Raw genomic sequence first — 17,465 nt, forward strand, 5'->3', positions numbered from 1 at the left:
CTATCTATGCCGGGGCCCATCAAATGAATGGTTTGCATCACCCAAATAACGTGGGCCCACTGCGCTACTGGCCGACGGATGAGATAAGTTATTTGGTCGATCGACGAACAAGGAAATGATTTCAGCACTCCATTGTTTTGATAAGATGCACGCAGCATCTTGTCGTTTAGTATTCAAAGGGCTTATAAGAGGTTTTTGAGAACTGTAAAATCGCTTTAAATGCTAAACGATAAGATGCTTCGCGCATCTTATCAAAACATTGCAGTTTTGATATCATCTCTCTCTCTCTCTCTCTCTCTCTCTCTCTCTCTCTCTCTCTCTCTGTATGTATATATATATATATATATATATATAGAGAGAGAGAGAGAGAGAGAGAGAGAGAACGGTTCCTACACATATGTGTAGATAAGTTATCTACACACTAGCTTAAAATACAGTGGGGGCCACATTATTTGGGTGATCCAAACCATTCATTTTTAAGGTCCTCACATAGATAGGGTGTCCACAAAAAATCAGATCCATAGGATCATCCTAACCATTCGAACTGTTGAGGCAAAAAATGGACTAATTTGTGAAGGTTTAAAGACATCCATTTTACCTCCACAAATCGTAGGGTTGGGATGATCCTATGGATCTGATTTTTTGTAGACACCCTATCTATGTGAGGGCCTTTAAAATGGATGGCTTGGATCACCCAAACAATGTGGGCCCCCACTGTATTTTAAGCTAGTGTGTAGAGAACTCTCCACACATGTGTAGGAACCGTTTTCTCACACACACACACACACACACACACACACACACACACATATATATATATATATATATATATATATATATATATATATATATATATATATATATATATATATATATATATATTTGAGCTTGAGCTTGAGCTCAGAAACCATTACCTATATATTATATGGGGGCGCGGCATCTGAGCTCAAGCTCAGATAGAATTTATGAGGTAGAGTTTTTAAATAGGGCATCTCCCATGTTGTTTGACTCATCCAACCCATTCATTCCATAGAACCTGACATAGATAGGTTGTTCCTAAGAAACCATCTCCATCGGATCATGCTAACCGTTCGATCTGTAGAGGCACAAAATCGACCATTTAGTAGACGTCCATTTTAAACCTCCATAAATCAACGCTTACCATGATCCTATGGAGATGATTTCTTAGGGACACCCTATCTATGTTAGGTCCTATAGAATCAATATCTAACATAACCCAAACAACATAGGCACACACCCTATTTAAAAACTCAGCTCAGAAATTCTATCTGAGCTTGAGCTCAGAAACCATTACCGAATATTAGGGGACGCAGTATATATATATATATATATATATATATATATATATATGCGAGGTTTCTGAGCTATATCTTAGGCTGAGGAACCCACTATAAATACACCATCTCCATGTTGTTTGACTAATCCTACCCATTCATTCTATAGCACCTCACACAGATAGGGTGTTCCTAACAAACCATCTCCATACCATAATCGTAACCATTCGATCTATAGGAGCCTAATTTCTAGCCATCCATTTTAAACCTCCACAAATCATAACTATAACCATAACTCATAACCCTAACCATAACCATAATCCTAACTATAACCTATAGAACGAATGGGTTGGATGAGTCAAACAACTATGGGAGATAGTGTATTTAGAGGGCTGCTCAGGCTACGCGATACCTCAGAAACCTTTTCCTTATACATACATATATATATGAGGAATAAGATTCTGCGGTCGACCGCACCTAAGCTTAGGTGCGGTCAAGGGCCCAAACACATGGGTCCCACATTTTTTGTGTTGATCAAAACCATTCATTTGCAAGGCCCCATCATAGATAGCGTGTGTACAAATCAAGTCCATTGGATCATCCTAACCCCTCCAAAAGTGGAGGGCAAAAAATGGGTATATTTGTGGCAAACGGTGTTTGTCCATTTTGCCTTCCACTTTTGGATGGGTTAGGATGATCCTATGGAGCTGATTTTTGTACATACCCCATCTATGTAAGGGCCTTTTAAATGAATGCTTTGGATCATCCTAACAAAGTGGGCCCACATAGGTTTGGGACCCTCGACTGCACCTAAGCTTGGTGCGGTCGACCGCACACTCCTTTTCCTCATATATATATATATATATATATATATATATATATATATATATATATATATATACTAGCAAAAATCCCTGTGCGATGCACGGGCCGACAAAGAATTGTACAGACCACATCATAGGTTGATCTAAACCATCCATTTGATGGAACACAACATAAATAGATTGTGCCCGTAAAATAATTTCCATAGGCTGATCCTAGCCCTCCAATCTATAGAGGTTTCCATAATTGTTGTTCCTCTTAAGGTGCCCAGAATTCGTCAATATTTTTATAGGTATCCTGCATTCGTAATATCAAACTTCCCATAATTTGATCCGCACATAGTTAATAAGGAAAAGTAGTTTTTTCATCATCGTTAGGGGTGCAACTTGGGTCTCAACCCGACCCAACCCGAGGAACCCATATTTTCCAACCCAACTCGATTTCCATCCCAACTGGGTTCAACCTGACCCAACCCGATTTGCAATTTCCTCAACCCGACTCAACCCTATTTCCAATTCGGGTTGGGTCGGGTCGGGTTGGGTCGAGTCAACCCGATTTGATATGGTACCAATTGTTGACCACCTCAACTCAAGCCGGGTTGTTTTGGATTTTGAGAACAAATAGTGAGTCAGTTTTTAACTCACAATCGGTTCTCAAAATCCAAACCAAACAGGGACTAACAATTAACAGAGGGAAATGTTATCCTCACCACTATATTTTGATGATCACGCTCCTCACTTTATTAAAGTACGGTATGGCAAGCACCATAGGATTATCCAAACCGTCCATTGTGGAGTGTGGAGACTATTTCAATGTTGAAAAAGAAAAACACATATAGAGAACTTCTTCAGATGGAACCCAAATTCGGGTTTCGGGTCGGGTCGGGTTGCCCGACAGCCCAACCCGACCTGACCCGATTTCCAATTCGGGTTGATTTTTCCGAACCCAACCCAACCCAATTTGCGAAAAAGCTTAATCCGACCCAACCCAAATTCGGGTTGAACCCGTCTCGCGTGGGAACATCCAAGTAACAATAATAATTTCAAATTAAATATAGTGCTAATGTCCTCACTACCATATTTTATAATGGCACTACTCACCGTATTTTGATGATCGCACTCCTCACTTCATTAAAATGTACAGTAAGGCCCGTACCATAGGATGATCCAAAGCGTCCATTAGATGGGCCACTGCCTACATAGGTTGTGCCGCAAAAATAATTTTCATAGGTTGATCCGAACCCTCCGATCTATAGAGGGTTATAGGTTGATCCAAACCGTCCATGTGATGGAACACAACATCAATCGGTTGTGCCCGTAAAATCATTTCCATAGGTTGATCCTAGCCCTCCAATTGATATAGGCTGATCCTAGCCCTCCAATCGATAGAGGTTTCCATAATTGTTGTTCCTCTTCAGGTGCCCGGAATTAGTCAATATTTTGCAAGTGTCCTGCATGAGTAATATAAAGTTGTTCTTTCGTCATTATCATGTCTTTACCTCTTATTGGTAGTTTTTTTCCGTAATTGTCATAGACAGATACCCTGTGTTGGTACTTTTCGTATGTAGATCACGATTTTACCCTCAAATAATTTCTCATAGAGATAGATGTTAGATATCAGCAAAGGGGTTAATGTAAAAGAGTAATGCTGACGTGTAAATCCCAGATAAAAAGAAAAGAAATTTCTTTTTCCTATATATATATATATATATATATATATATATATATATATAGAGAGAGAGAGAGAGAGAGAGAGGAAATGGTTTGTGAGCAGCTGCTCAGATAAGCTTATCTTAGTAGAGCTCACAAACCATAGGGGGCCCACATTTTGGGGGTGACCCTAAGCATTCATTTGGAAGGCTCCATCATGGAAGGGGTGTGTACCAAAAATCAGCTCTATTGGATCATGTTAGGGTGTCCATTTGTGGAGGGAAAAATGGACAGATACCGTTTGTCCACAAATCTGCCCATTTTTTCCGTCCACAAATGGAAGGGTTAGGATGATCCAATGGAGATGATTTTTGGTGCACACCCCACCCATGATGGGGCCTTCCAAATGAATGCTTAGGATCACCCCCAAAATGTGGGCCCCTATGGTTTGTGAACTCTGCTCAGATAAGCTTATCTGAGCAGCTGCTCAGAAATCATTTCCTCATATATATATATATATATATATATATATATATATATATATATATATATATATCTCGGAAAAGTGACCGTACTCGGTCGAGCTAAAAACACTGGGGGCCCACATTGTTTGGGTGATCCAAACCATTCATTTGAAAGGCCCTTACCTACATAGGGTGTCCACAAAAAATCAGATCCATTGGATCATCTTAACCCATCCAAATGTGAAGGGAAAAATGGGGGAAAATGGACAAACACAGTTTCTCCACAAATCTGCCCATTTTTTCGTCGACTGTTGGATGGGTTAGGATGATCCTATGGGGCTGATTTTTTGTGGACACCCTATCTAGGTAAGGACCTTTCAAATGAATGGTTTGGATCACCCAAAAAATGTGGGCCTCCACTGTTTTTAGCCGACTGAGTAGATAAGCTTATCTACTCAACCGAGTACGCTCATATATATATATATATATATATATATAGAGAGAGAGAGAGAGAGAGAGAGGAATAAGATTGTGCGGTCGAGGGCCCCAAACTCATGTGGGCCCACTTTGTTAGGATGATCCAGTATGTACAAAAAATCAGCTCCATAGGATCATCCTAACCCATCCATTTGTGGAGGTCACAATGGACAGACACCGTTTGCCACAAATTTGCCCATTTTTGCCCTCCACTTTTGGAGGGGTTAGGATGATCCAATGGAGCTGATTTTTTGTACACACCCTATCTATGATGAGGCCTTGCAAGTGAATAGTTTTGATCAACACAAAATGTGGGACCCATGTGTTTGGGCCCTCGACCGCACCTAAGCTTAGGTGTGCTCGACCGCACACTCCTTTTATATATATATATATATATATATATATATATATATATATATATATATATATAGAGAGAGAGAGAGAGAGAGAGAGAGAGAGGAAAAGGATTGTGAGCTTGAGCGCACCATCCTTATGGTGAGCTTGAGCGCACCATCCTTATGGTGCGCTTGAGCTCTCAAACCCATGTGGCCCACATTGTTAGGATGATCCAAAGCATTCATTTGAAAGACCCTTACATAGATAGGGTGTGTACAAAAAATCAGCTCCATAGGATCATCCTAACCCATCCATTTGTGGAGGTCAAAATGGACAGAGCACAAATCTGCCCATTTTTGCCCTCCACTTTTGGAGGGGTTAGGATGATTCAATGGAGCTGATTTTTGGTACACACCCTATCTATGATAGGGCCTTGCAAATGAATGGTTTTGATCCTCATAGAAATTGTGGGACCCATGTGATTGGTGCACTCAAGCGCACCATTTGATTACAGGGCTCAAGCGCACCAACACATTCCTCATATATATATATATATAGAGAGAGAGAGAAAAGTGATTCTGGTCGGCAGATCAGAAAACGTGAGTCTGGTCCTTCCACTCTAAAAGCCGTTAGATGGTAAGTAATATATCCTGGCCATTCGTTGCTTTTGAGAAAAATACAAAGGACAAAAAACCCACACTTTCTCTACTCAGTTGCAGAGGGAAAATAGAGTGGAAGTTTTTGCAAACCCACGAAGAAACAACAAACCCCTTTCAGAGTGGCCAAAGTTGTAGAGGTGAAGAAACAAAAACCCAGTTTTTGCAAACCCACGAAGAAACAAAAAACCCCTTTCATCCTGGCCAAAGTTGTAGAGGTGAAGAAACAAAAACCCATTCATCTCTTCAAAGTTGCAGAGCTCCATATACAAACCCACGAAGAAGACCCATTTGCACAGGTACGGTTTTTCTCGAGTCTCTTCTCTTCCTTTTTTTTCACTTTTGAAGCAATCGATTGAATGTGAGGGTTTTTTTTTCTGGAAAGATCTGTACAGAAGACGACGAAAACCCATTCTTCTCTAACGGCTGTTGCAGAGCTCCATTTGCAAACCCACGACGAAAACCCATTTGCACAGGTACGGTTTTTCTGACTCTCTTCTCTTCCTTTTTTTTTTCTTTTCAAGCAATCGATTGAATGGGTGGTTTTTTTTTCCGGAAAGATCTGTAGAGAAGAATGGGTTTTTGTTTTCTTTTAGATAACCCATTTCAAAACCCATTTGAAGATAACCCAGTTTTTTGAAAGATCTGTAGAGAAGAAGGGTACGGTTTTTTTTGAGATAACCCATTTTAAAACCCATTTGAAGATGAACCAGTTTTTTGAAAGATCTGTAGAGAAGAAGGGTATGGTTTATTTTGGGTTTTTGTTTTTTCTTGGCATTATATTTCGCACTTTTCTCTTTCTGTTGTTTTCTTAGACAATTGTGTGCAGGTTGACAGAGATTTGCTTGTAGTTTTGTGTCTGGGTTCCAAGTGGTTGGAATTGTTGACCTTTTCAAAAGTAGTAGTTTTGGTGAAAGCTTACTCACACATTACAGCTGGAAATTAGGATTGGATCTAGGGTTCCCAATGGATCTAGTTTCATCTTATACCCTATAATTTGGTATAAGATGAAAGTAGTGTTTTCCACTCAATAAATCTATGTTCATTTACTTTAAATTAAATGACAGAGGAGGAAGTAGGGCTTTTTTACAACTGGTAAGAACTGATTTATTCTATGTGCTCAGATGTTCAGAACTATGTGCTCACATGTTCTACTCTGTTTTACTTGTTGTTAAATACATGGCATTTAATTTTGTTGGCATTGAGAGGCAGTTATTTTGCTCAGATTTCAGAAACCACAATCTTGGGTTTGGGGTTCATAAACGTTTAGATATTTGCATTTCTCACTTTTTATTTATTTCTTTTGAATCTGATGTGGGAGGCCTTGACTTTGATGTGATGATCCTGCCATTCTACTTTCCGAGTTGTATTGTCGTAGCTCATTTTTTTATTGTCAATGAACATCAAAAATAGATTGAACTGGTTTTTAGAGGTTTTGACAAATACTCGGATGATCTCATCTTTCCGGTTCATTTCACAAGGTTTTTCCATATAGCTTGGTGCATGTTCTTATTTAATTTTGCAGGAAGGTAAAATAAATTGATGGCTTCATCTTCAAAACACTACTTTCATCTTATACCAAATTATAGGGTATAAGATGAAACTAGATCCATTGGGAACCCTAGATCCAATCCTAATTTCCAGCTGTAATGTGTGAGTAAGCTTTCACCAAAACTACTACTTTTGAAAAGGTCAACAATTCCAACCACTTGGAACCCAGACACAAAACTACAAGCAAATCTCTGTCAACCTGCACACAATTGTCTAAGAAAACAACAGAAAGAGAAAAGTGCGAAATATAATGCCAAGAAAAAACAAAAACCCAAAATAAACCATACCCTTCTTCTCTACAGATCTTTCAAAAAACTGGTTTATCTTCAAATGGGTTTTAAAATGGGTTATCTCAAAAAAAACCGTACCCTTCTTCTCTACAGATCTTTCAAAAAACTGGGTTATCTTCAAATGGGTTTTGAAATGGGTTATCTAAAAAAAACAAAAACCCATTCTTCTCTACAGATCTTTCCGGAAAAAAAAAACCACCCATTCAATCGATTGCTTCAAAAGAAAAAAAAAAGGAAGAGAAGAGAGTCAGAAAAACCGTACCTGTGCAAATGGGTTTTCGTCGTGGGTTTGCAAATGGAGCTCTGCAACAGCCGTTAGAGAAGAATGGGTTTTCGTCGTCTTCTGTACAGATCTTTCCAGAAAAAAAAACCCTCACATTCAATCGATTGCTTCAAAAGTGAAAAAAAAAAGGAAGAGAAGAGACTCGAGAAAAACCGTACCTGTGCAAATGGGTCTTCTTCGTGGGTTTGTATATGGAGCTCTGCAACTTTGAAGAGATGAATGGGTTTTTGTTTCTTCATCTCTACAACTTTGGCCAGGATGAAAGGGGTTTTTTGTTTCTTCGTGGGTTTGCAAAAACTGGGTTTTTGTTTCTTCACCTCTACAACTTTGGCCACTCTGAAAGGGGTTTTTTGTTTCTTCGTGGGTTTGCAAAAACTTCCACTCTATTTTCCCTCTGCAACTGAGTAGAGAAAGTGTGGGTTTTTTGTCCTTCGTATTTTTCTCAAAAGCAACGAATGGCCAGGATATATTACTTACCATCTAACGGCTTTTAGAGTGGAAGGACCAGACTCACGTTTTCTGATCTGCCGACCAGAATCACTTTTCTCTATATATATACATAGCTTATCTGGGCATGGCTGCCACAAACCATGGGGGGGCCAAATTTTTGGAGGGATCTAAAGCATTCATTTGGAAGGCCCTTCCATGGATAAGGTGTGTACCAAAAATCAGCCCTATAGGATCATCCTAACCCTGCCATTTGTGGAGAGAAAAAATGGGCAGAGACAGTGTCTGTCCATTTTCCCCTCCAACTTTGATTAGGTTAGGATGATCCTATAGGGCTGATTTTTGGTACACACCTTATCCATGGAAGGGCCTTCCAAATGAATGCTTTGGAGCCCTCCAAAAATATGCCCCCCCCCCCCCCATGGTTTGTGGCAGCCATTTACAGAGCTGCACACAAACCATTTCCTCACACACACACACACACACACACACATATATATGCACACAAAAACACACACACACAAACAAAAAACCCCGTGCGATGCACGGGCCGACAAAGAACTGTACGGACCACATCATAGGTTGATCCAAACCGTCCATGTGATGGAACACAACATCAATAGGTTGTGCCCGTAAAATCATTTCCATAGGCTGATCCTAGCCCTCCAATCTATAGAGGTTTCCATAATTAAAAAAGCATAAAGGAGGGGGCTAGGATTGAAATTATGTGGCTTTAATGGGTGCCTTTGTTAAAAAGCATAAAGGAGGGGGTAGGATTGAAAATATGTGGGTTGAATGGGTGCCTTTGTTAAAAAAAGTCAAAAAGTAATGTGTAATTATATGTAAAAGAAACACGAAAGACATTCACCTCAAGCGTGATTGTATGATCAGAAACATCAACGGCTTTGGCCCGGAAAATGCTGGCAATGTCGAGCACATCCCTTCGAGCAGTAGTATTGACAGCAATCTTTATCAGCATCAGCTCTCGCTCAGCAAATGGCAAATGTGTGATATCCCGAACCTGACAAGGGCCCCACTCTCTCTCATTAGCTATTTGACAACCATGACTTGAATACAATCACTTGAATCCCCTATCATTTACCTCGTGAAGCTCAACAAGCTTATACAGCTGCTGAACTAACTTGCCAATAGATTCATCAGACCCAGGAACGACGGTAGTAATGCGAGAAATCCCCTCGGTTTCTGCAGGACCCACAGCTAGACTCTGATAGTAGAAATGAATGTAACTACCAAGTGAGAAAGACACGAAATGAGAAACAAGGAGAAATGAAAACAGTTATTCAAGCAAAAAATACCACCTGAATGTTATAACCTCGACGAGAAAAAACTCCCGTAACTATGTTCAGAACTCCCGGACGATCATTAACGAGCATGGATAATGTGTGAGATTGAAAACCACTGGACTGGAGCAACATGGATCAGGTATTAGAGTTGGTTCAATATTATGAAAACAAGAGAATATTAAAACTTATGATGCCACATTGAAGAAGACAGGAACCCAGGCCTTGGCATCAACCACCAAACAAGGTCTTCACCACTATGTTGTAATCTGAGTAGGTACTAGGAACCAGTTTTGAGACCTCTATGGCCTATACGACTCAACCAATCAAGATTTGCGTTGTGTTAACAGGGTAATTTGGTTTTTGAATACCATATTCAAGAACTTGAAAATCTTGGTCAAGTACTTGGATATACTCAACTGAATCATCAAAAAGATAAGATGAGTATAAAAGGATTTTAATTTCCAAAAGTTTGACATGTAGTCAAATTTGAAACTTTAATTTAGAATTTCAATTGAATGCTCAAACTACTCATCTGAGCACTCAAAAACTCAATAAAAATGATTCGGTAAGTATTTTATAACGAAAAGCTCAATAAGTAGACACAACGAAGTTTCTAGTCAACTCAAAAACATTACTGAGTCATTTTATTGAGTTTTTGAGTGCTCCGATGAGTAGTTTGAGTTTTCAATTGAGATTTTCAGTTAAAGTTTCAAATTTGACTACATTTCATACTTTTGGAAATTAAAATGATTTATCCTCGTCTTATCTTTTGAGGACTCATTTGAGTATTTTCAAGTATGTGGGCACTCAAAAACTCAATAAAAAGACTCAAGAAGTATTTGAAATGAAAAACACAATAAGCAGACACAATAAAGTTTCTAGTCAACTCAGACTCAAAACCTCATTGCATCCTAATTGAGTTTTGAGCTTTCAAACATTGATTAGAGCCCAACAGCATCAAAGGTTTCCATGTCTTTGAGCATCAAAGGTTCACCAATCTACAAACCAAACTGGTATCAGGTGATAGTCATCAACCAACAGCATCAAAGGCATGGTTTTAAATTTCGACCGAAACGTTTCGTTTCGGCAGAAAACGAAACGAAATGCACATGGTTTCGGAAAAGTACAAAATTTCGGCCGAAACATTTCTGATATTTCGGCCGAAATGTTTCGTTTCAATGAAATTTTGGAAATTTCGGTGAAACGTTTCATTGAAATTTTTACAAGATTTCGTCCGAAATTTCGTACCGAAACCAAAACCGAGATTTAAAACCTTGATCAAAGGTTTCCATGTCTTTAAGCATGGGTTGCCAGCTAAAAAAGTACATAACGTTAGTGATAAGGGGAAACAATATGTTCTTACATCTTCATCATCCAGGACTCCCCAATGAGCATCAAGCACTTGATTCTCCCAAAAGCCATTGTCCGGCTCCACAGGATAAACATCACCCTTCATATAATAATCAAATTGTAAGGAAATTCTATATGAAGCACATGATATAAACAGAAATAAAAATAATTGAGAAACAGAAAACAAAATGACAAACAATATACGTGTGCGTGTGTGTGTATATGTGCATGTGTGTGTGCAGAGAGAGAGAGAGAGAGAGAGAGAGAGAGATTTATGACCTTAATTTGCAAAAGATCGATAAAGAATGTACATATCAAGCAATAGAGGATACATTGGATAGCAAGAATGTTATTCAATGAACATTTTTGTCAAAAAAAAAATGATTTTAGCTTCCATGAAAAAAAATTCCATGGGATTGCAGTTTATCAAGGGGTCAGAGAGGGCCAGGGAGGGTGGGAAAAGTAGAGACTAGAAAGGATGAGTGAGGAGACTCGAGAGGGTGAGAAAAGGCTGAAAAACTACGAAAGAAAAACTCTAATCAAACTCTAATTTATTTTTTCCCTGCTTTTTTAGCCACTTCTTACCCTCTCCTCAGTCATGTGATCTCAAGTCTCTTCATCTCCCACCCTCCCTAGCCTTCTCTCACATCTTGATAAACTAAAATTACAATGAAAATTTTTTCATGCCAGCCAAACATGGCCTAAAAGTAAATAAATAACACCAATAAAGAAAAAAAGATACTTTAAGGATTTGTCTGACAGTAAGAAATGCGATAGGACAAATTTTAAAAAGTAGGGTGGCCTTGTTTATTTTTTATTTTTTTTTCAATGATAATAGAGTGGCCTCGTTATTACATAGTATGTCTGAACATAAGAAAATGCACATGTCCTAAGAGCATAGAAGTAAAATACAAAGCTTCATTGATAGTTGAACAGAAATGCATACCCTTGAAGATAGATCTGATTTGCCAGTAAATATTCTATCTGTGACCCCAGCAATCGCCTCTACAGGAATCGTGGTTTCAAGATCTGGATAAGAAGACGCAGAAAACCTCCAAAAAGGCGCTGTTTCACCCATTTTTTCGCGCCTCAAAGCAATCTGTAATGCTCAAAAAATTCAGGAAGTCGAGTGCAAGAAAGAAATATTTAAACAGATTGTCAAATACTCGAAAGATATGTATGAGACCTTTCCAGTTCTAGCAATTTCTTTAATCCCAAACTTCCTTAGATTTCTCTGCACAGCAACCATCTTCCCAGGATCCCCAGTTACCTAAATTGGTGGCATTAAAATGGACCCAATGTTTTAGGGTTGTAAAAGGGTCTACAAAAAGAATTGGAGCCAAGATTACCCGACCCACATATTGTGCATAAGAGAGTTAATCGTGAAAGAGTAAACTTTCATGAGGGTCACCTCAATAGTAAGTGAATGTTCTGAAATATCTACAACTCGAGCCCTGAAAACATCCACCAATCCCATGACCTGAAATCAAGACCTAGTATCTGGTCAGTCTCTTAAACTTGGAACAAATACGTAAAATGGCAATAGACAGAAGATGATCCTTAGAGGAGTTTTAAGAGAAAAAGATGCCCAAGTTTATCAAACAACATAGGGAATAAACAACATGCCGACTTCTAAAATTTTAAACCTTGCTTAGCCTACATAAGTTGACTTGGATTCTTGTGTCAATGCCCAACAAGAACATAAAGTATCAAACCTAGTGATTCATGAAAACCTGGTTTAAAAATTATTTGTTTACAATAAAAGACATAATAAAAAATAACAATAGTTTTACGCTACTGATATGTGCACTACCAAGTTTTGATAATGGCACTAACTCAGCATGTCTTTTATTATTTAAACAGCTGTCCATGTTTGTTACAATTACCCAAAGCTCAGAGAAGCCAAATGAAAAGGATGAGTTTGTGCAATTATTAAAACATGGTAGTGCCAATATCAGTAGCCTAGTTTTATTGTTTAATGTCTTTGCAAATTAAAAGAGATGCGTGGAAACAACCAGAAAATTAGGTAGCATTAACATTTATACTAGTATTAGACAAATCATTTCAACGCAAATCATTTCCACCTCCTCTTTTAGTCATTCCACCAATGTTTTGTAGTTTTTGGATCTAGAAGATATAGTGAAATGACAAAAATAAGAGTTTCTCTGATTACAAAGGCAGGCGAGGGGTAGGTGGCAACTCTGCCATCAGTGAACAGTGGCAACATGACCCCAGTGGAATTACTCTGGCAGGGTATAGGCTGGCATCACAGTTCAAATGACTACAAAGCTCCAACAGAGGAATTTGCCAAGAATTGAAAGACGAACGTTTGTAGCTCATGAGTACCAAGCACATTAATGAATTCACACAAAGCAATGTTTTAAGTATCGGGCAATAATGGATTACTGATTGTTAGTTATCAGAAAATATGACTGATTGTTAGTTATCAGAAAATATGATTATGCTCATAAAAGAGGAACAAAGAGATGTTGCCGGTGGCTACTGGTGCGAATCTCGTGCCGGTTGGAAGGAGAGGTGGTTCTTCTCAGGTAGGTTTGAGAGCTAATCTGGAAGGAAATCAATGGACCTTTGCAAAGAGGAAGAAAGACAAAAGAATAGAAAGAGTTAGTAGAAGGAGAAGGGAAGGATCCTTTGGGGATTGGAGATGTTGCCGTTGTGGAATTAGGAATTTCTGAAGAAGAGTGGAATGTTGAAGCTGCAAAAAAGATCTGGTCAAGTTTGGACTTTAATTTTCCTAACCCCACTGTGTCAAGCCCTAGTTGTCCGGTGGTGGTGGAAAGCTTGGAGGCGGAGACCGTGATCCCCAGACCAGGAGTGGTTCTGCCACGGATTTCGGAAGGAGTTTCCATCAACATCGAATCGGTGCCCATTAAATCAATCAGCAATGCGGATATCGGAGTATGGGGGAAAATAAAACTGGGATGGTCTGAAGATCTCGCGGCTATGGAGAGTTGGCTTGCTCGAAAGAGTGGTGTTCAGTGCGAAATTGTGGTGTTTAAAATTGCTAAGCTGGAAGTATTAATCCCCACTCAAATGGGGATCAATAGATTTCATCTCATGTCATCTTGGAAATCTGCCATAAACTCTCTGTTCAGTGATCTTCAATTGTGGGTCAATAAATTTCCGAAAGAAGGGAAGAATCCATGGGGGCATATTTCAGGGGTGCCTCCTGAGGCTTGGTGTAAGGATAATTTCAGGAGAATTGGAAGAAAGATAGGAAAATTTGTGGAATTTGACCCATCTTGTCAAGCAGGAGAAGAGTATTCATGGGCCAGATTGTTAATTTCCACATCAGGTGAAGTTGGTAATGAGCTTTCCATTCAAGTCACAATGGATGGGTCAGTTTGGTGGGTTCGAGTGCTAAAGGAACATGTTGAAGATGTTCTCTGCTTGGAAAGTGAATCGGATAAAGGCGATGACAGTGACGAAGATTTGCTTGAAGAAGATTGGGAGTGGACCGATGAACATTGAGGATGGTGCTGGGGAGTCGGTTTTAGGCGAGGAGATGTATCCTGCTATGGAGGAGGTCGGAATGGAGTTTTTTGGAAATCAGATGGAAGAGGCGGAGGAGGCGGCCCACGATAGACATCAGTGCTATAGTGCGCTGCATGGGGAGTATGATAGCAGGGGTCATTGTGGCGATTTGTTCGAAATTCAAAACGAGGTTCCTCCTGATGGGTTTAGGTGGCGGAGTTTGTGTGGAGTTGGACGCTCTGACACTTCTGTGGTGGACCCCGTTGGTCAAATCAATAGTTTTTATGATATTTTGAAGGCGATTTCCCCAACTTCCCTTCGACAGATGGCGTCTCCGTATTTTGAAGAGGTGTCAACTCATGAAGTGGATTCAGATGAAGTGGGCCCATTGCCTTATAACTTGCGTGGTGATAGTTGGGCCCGTAATTCCCTTATCCATGAAGCTTCAAGTTCTGGTGGGCCTGGGTCCTATCAATGTTTTAGTGAAGACCAAATCGAGGTGGTTTCAGCATCAGAAGTTTATGAAGGTTGTTTCTTGGGAAGGTATTTTACCCCATCCTCGAGCAGAAGCTTTACATTGGTGGAGGATTTTTCTAAAGTTCGTCAAGGTTTTCCATCGCTCTTTTCATCTAGGAGGCTCTTGGAGGAAACCCTTCGGGTAGTTTGCAGATGCGGGGACAGTGCAATAGAATGAATTTGATTAGTAGTGTCGTATCCCAGTTGGACTTTAATGATGAAGAAGAGATGGGTGCAATAGTTGAAGGTTCATCCAGGGTGGATTTCATTGATGAAGCAGAGCCCTCTGATTTTTGCCCCGCTGTTTGTGATGGGGTTCAAATCAGCTTACAAAGTTCTCGAATCTCTTATTTCTGCGGTTCAAAATGTTTATCGCTGGACTCCTGTGGAAATTTCTGGTTTTCTTGGGCAAGAGATGACTCTCAAGCTGGTGCTTTCTCCGTCTTTCTTGTGTCTTTCAAATTGGGGAGTGTGCCTTCATGTTTGGGAAGGAGTTATAGAAATCAGGATGATGATTTACAAGTTGAATTTCGCTCTTTAGCATCACATGAAGATGTGTAGAAAAGATTTTGATCTGGCAGACGAAGCTTGACGGTGAGACCTAATTCTTGGAAGGTTAGTCCTGGTAAAGATGGGATTATCCCTTTAAGTCGAGAGTCCTCTTTCTCTTAGTTAGCGGATTCTTATATTTCAGAGGTGTTGAATGATGGAAAAGTAAGAGCTGGTCCGGGATGGGGTGGAAAAGATACACCTCAAGAGAATATTTTCAAGGGATCTTAATAACCTTCTTATCTATGGGATGTCAGAGACATGGCTTCTATTTCTGCTCGTTGGGGAGTAATGTCCATGGGGGGTTTGAACCACAATTTATCATCTTTTGCAATGGGGGTATATTCATTAATGGATTTTCGCCGTTCACCGCATCTGGAGTTGGGGGTTAGCAGCCCCTGTGTCAGGCCCATCGAAGGTATTAAGTCTTCTAATTATGTTATGGGTAATGATTGTTTCTATTCTGGTGTTGAAATGCAGGATACATCCATGTGCAATAAAGCTGCTATTAGTACACTTGGCTGTAAAAGGACCAATGGTCCTAGTACATACTCTTATGTCCATACATCGCCGGTCCATGATGTAGCATATGATCTCATGCGAGTGTCTTTGGATGATATTGGTTCTGGCTTCTCCAATCCCATGGATCCTACCTTGGAGCAGGGGGCCATGAGTTTGGAGGGGGGGAGTTCTAAGTTGGAAGCTTTAGAGGAGTCGGTGAATCATACGGTTAATGTTAGTCACAAGCTTGGCTTGATTTACCCTGGTCCTATGCCCGAGTTTAGAGACATGATTAGAGTTTCAGAGATTAGAGATGCTATGGTGTCTGGAAATTCGGTAAGTTATTCTGATGAATCATCAAAGAAAAAATCGAGGGAGTTGGCTACACTGAAATCCAAGGTGAATTATGGTGCGATTTCAGTTGGGGAAGAGTCAAGCATTTGTCCTTCTGGAAGGAAAATGAGTGTGAGGAAGGGGAGGAAATCAGTTAAATTTGTTTCCTTATGAAGATACTATATTGGAATGTTAATGGGTTGGGATCTCTGGCAAAGAGGGCTCAAGTTAAAGGGTTAGTTAAAAAGTCAAAACCGGATCTTATCTGTATACAAAAAACAAAATTGGAGGTTATTGATAGGAGTATGGTAAAAAGCCTTGGTGTTAGTTCAAATTGGGGTTTCTCTTTTGTTGAAGCTATTGGTGCTTCAGGGGGCATTTTCATAGCTTGGGACGAGTCTAATTGGGTTAGGTCCGAGGAATGGAAGGGAAGGTTTTCAATATCTATTGTCCTTCACAGGGTGGAAGATGCGGCTATGTGTTTGTTTTCTGGGGTGTATGGTCCTTCTCTTTGGGCGGATAAGAGATTGTTTTGGGAAGAGCTAAACGGAGTTAGGGATAGATGGTCCTATCCATGGTGTATAGGGGGTGATTTTAATGAAATTAGGTTTGTTTGTGAAAGGTTAGGATGTCGGAGAGCAAATCAAAACATGGCTGCTTTTGCAAATTTAATTTCAAAGCATAATCTTATTGACCTTCCATTGTCTGGAGCTAGGTTTACTTGGAGCAGAGGTGAAAGCTTTAGTAGGATTGATCGATTTCTTATTTGTCCTGGTTGGATGAATTTGGCTCCTGAGGTTCTCCAAAAGGTTCTCGTTCATTTGGTATCTGATCATTCTCCTCTTCTCTTGGATCCTAGATTGGAGTCCTGGGGACCTCCTCCTTTTAGATTTGAGATTGCATGGCTTCAATTACCCCACATGCAGGAAAGATTGGGTGTTTGGTGGGTAGCGCATAAGTGTGAGGGTCCAGCGGATGTGGTTATTGGGCAAAAGCTTAGGCATGTAAAGAAGAAGTTAAAGGAATGGGTAGTTGAAAGAAGGCAAGCTCACTCGAGTAGAAAAGTTTGGCTGGAAAATAGAATTGGTGATTTAAATGTGTTGGAAGAATCTGGATTAGGGTCTGTAATATCGAGGGAGGAATTGGG

At 39.8% G+C, this 17,465-nt stretch overlaps 1 protein-coding gene and 1 long non-coding RNA gene across 2 annotated transcripts in view; one reads left to right on the plus strand and one right to left on the minus strand.

Moving 5' to 3' along the window:
• Nucleotides 1-17,465, minus strand: part of LOC143860762 (acetolactate synthase small subunit 1, chloroplastic-like) — a 35,427-nt gene that overhangs the window by 3,364 nt on the left and 14,598 nt on the right. Inside the window, exons 4-10 of the mRNA XM_077371577.1 lie at nucleotides 12,336-12,404; nucleotides 12,111-12,194; nucleotides 11,871-12,023; nucleotides 10,938-11,024; nucleotides 9,590-9,694; nucleotides 9,373-9,495; nucleotides 9,139-9,291 (exon numbers count right to left, since the gene is read on the minus strand). Coding sequence (XP_077227692.1) covers nucleotides 9,139-9,291; nucleotides 9,373-9,495; nucleotides 9,590-9,694; nucleotides 10,938-11,024; nucleotides 11,871-12,023; nucleotides 12,111-12,194; nucleotides 12,336-12,404 — 774 coding nt within the window. The remainder of the gene's footprint in view (nucleotides 1-9,138; nucleotides 9,292-9,372; nucleotides 9,496-9,589; nucleotides 9,695-10,937; nucleotides 11,025-11,870; nucleotides 12,024-12,110; nucleotides 12,195-12,335; nucleotides 12,405-17,465) is intronic.
• LOC143862415 (uncharacterized) lies at nucleotides 5,920-7,258 on the plus strand. Its single transcript, XR_013240293.1, has 3 exons — nucleotides 5,920-5,998; nucleotides 6,085-6,175; nucleotides 7,225-7,258. It is a non-coding gene; the product is annotated as an uncharacterized LOC143862415 (long non-coding RNA).

This window comes from Tasmannia lanceolata, unplaced genomic scaffold (genome assembly GCF_043159265.1).
Source record: "Tasmannia lanceolata isolate RefF3 unplaced genomic scaffold, GAP_Taslan_0.1 ptg000037l, whole genome shotgun sequence".
NCBI classification, from domain to species: Eukaryota; Viridiplantae; Streptophyta; class Magnoliopsida; order Canellales; family Winteraceae; genus Tasmannia; species Tasmannia lanceolata.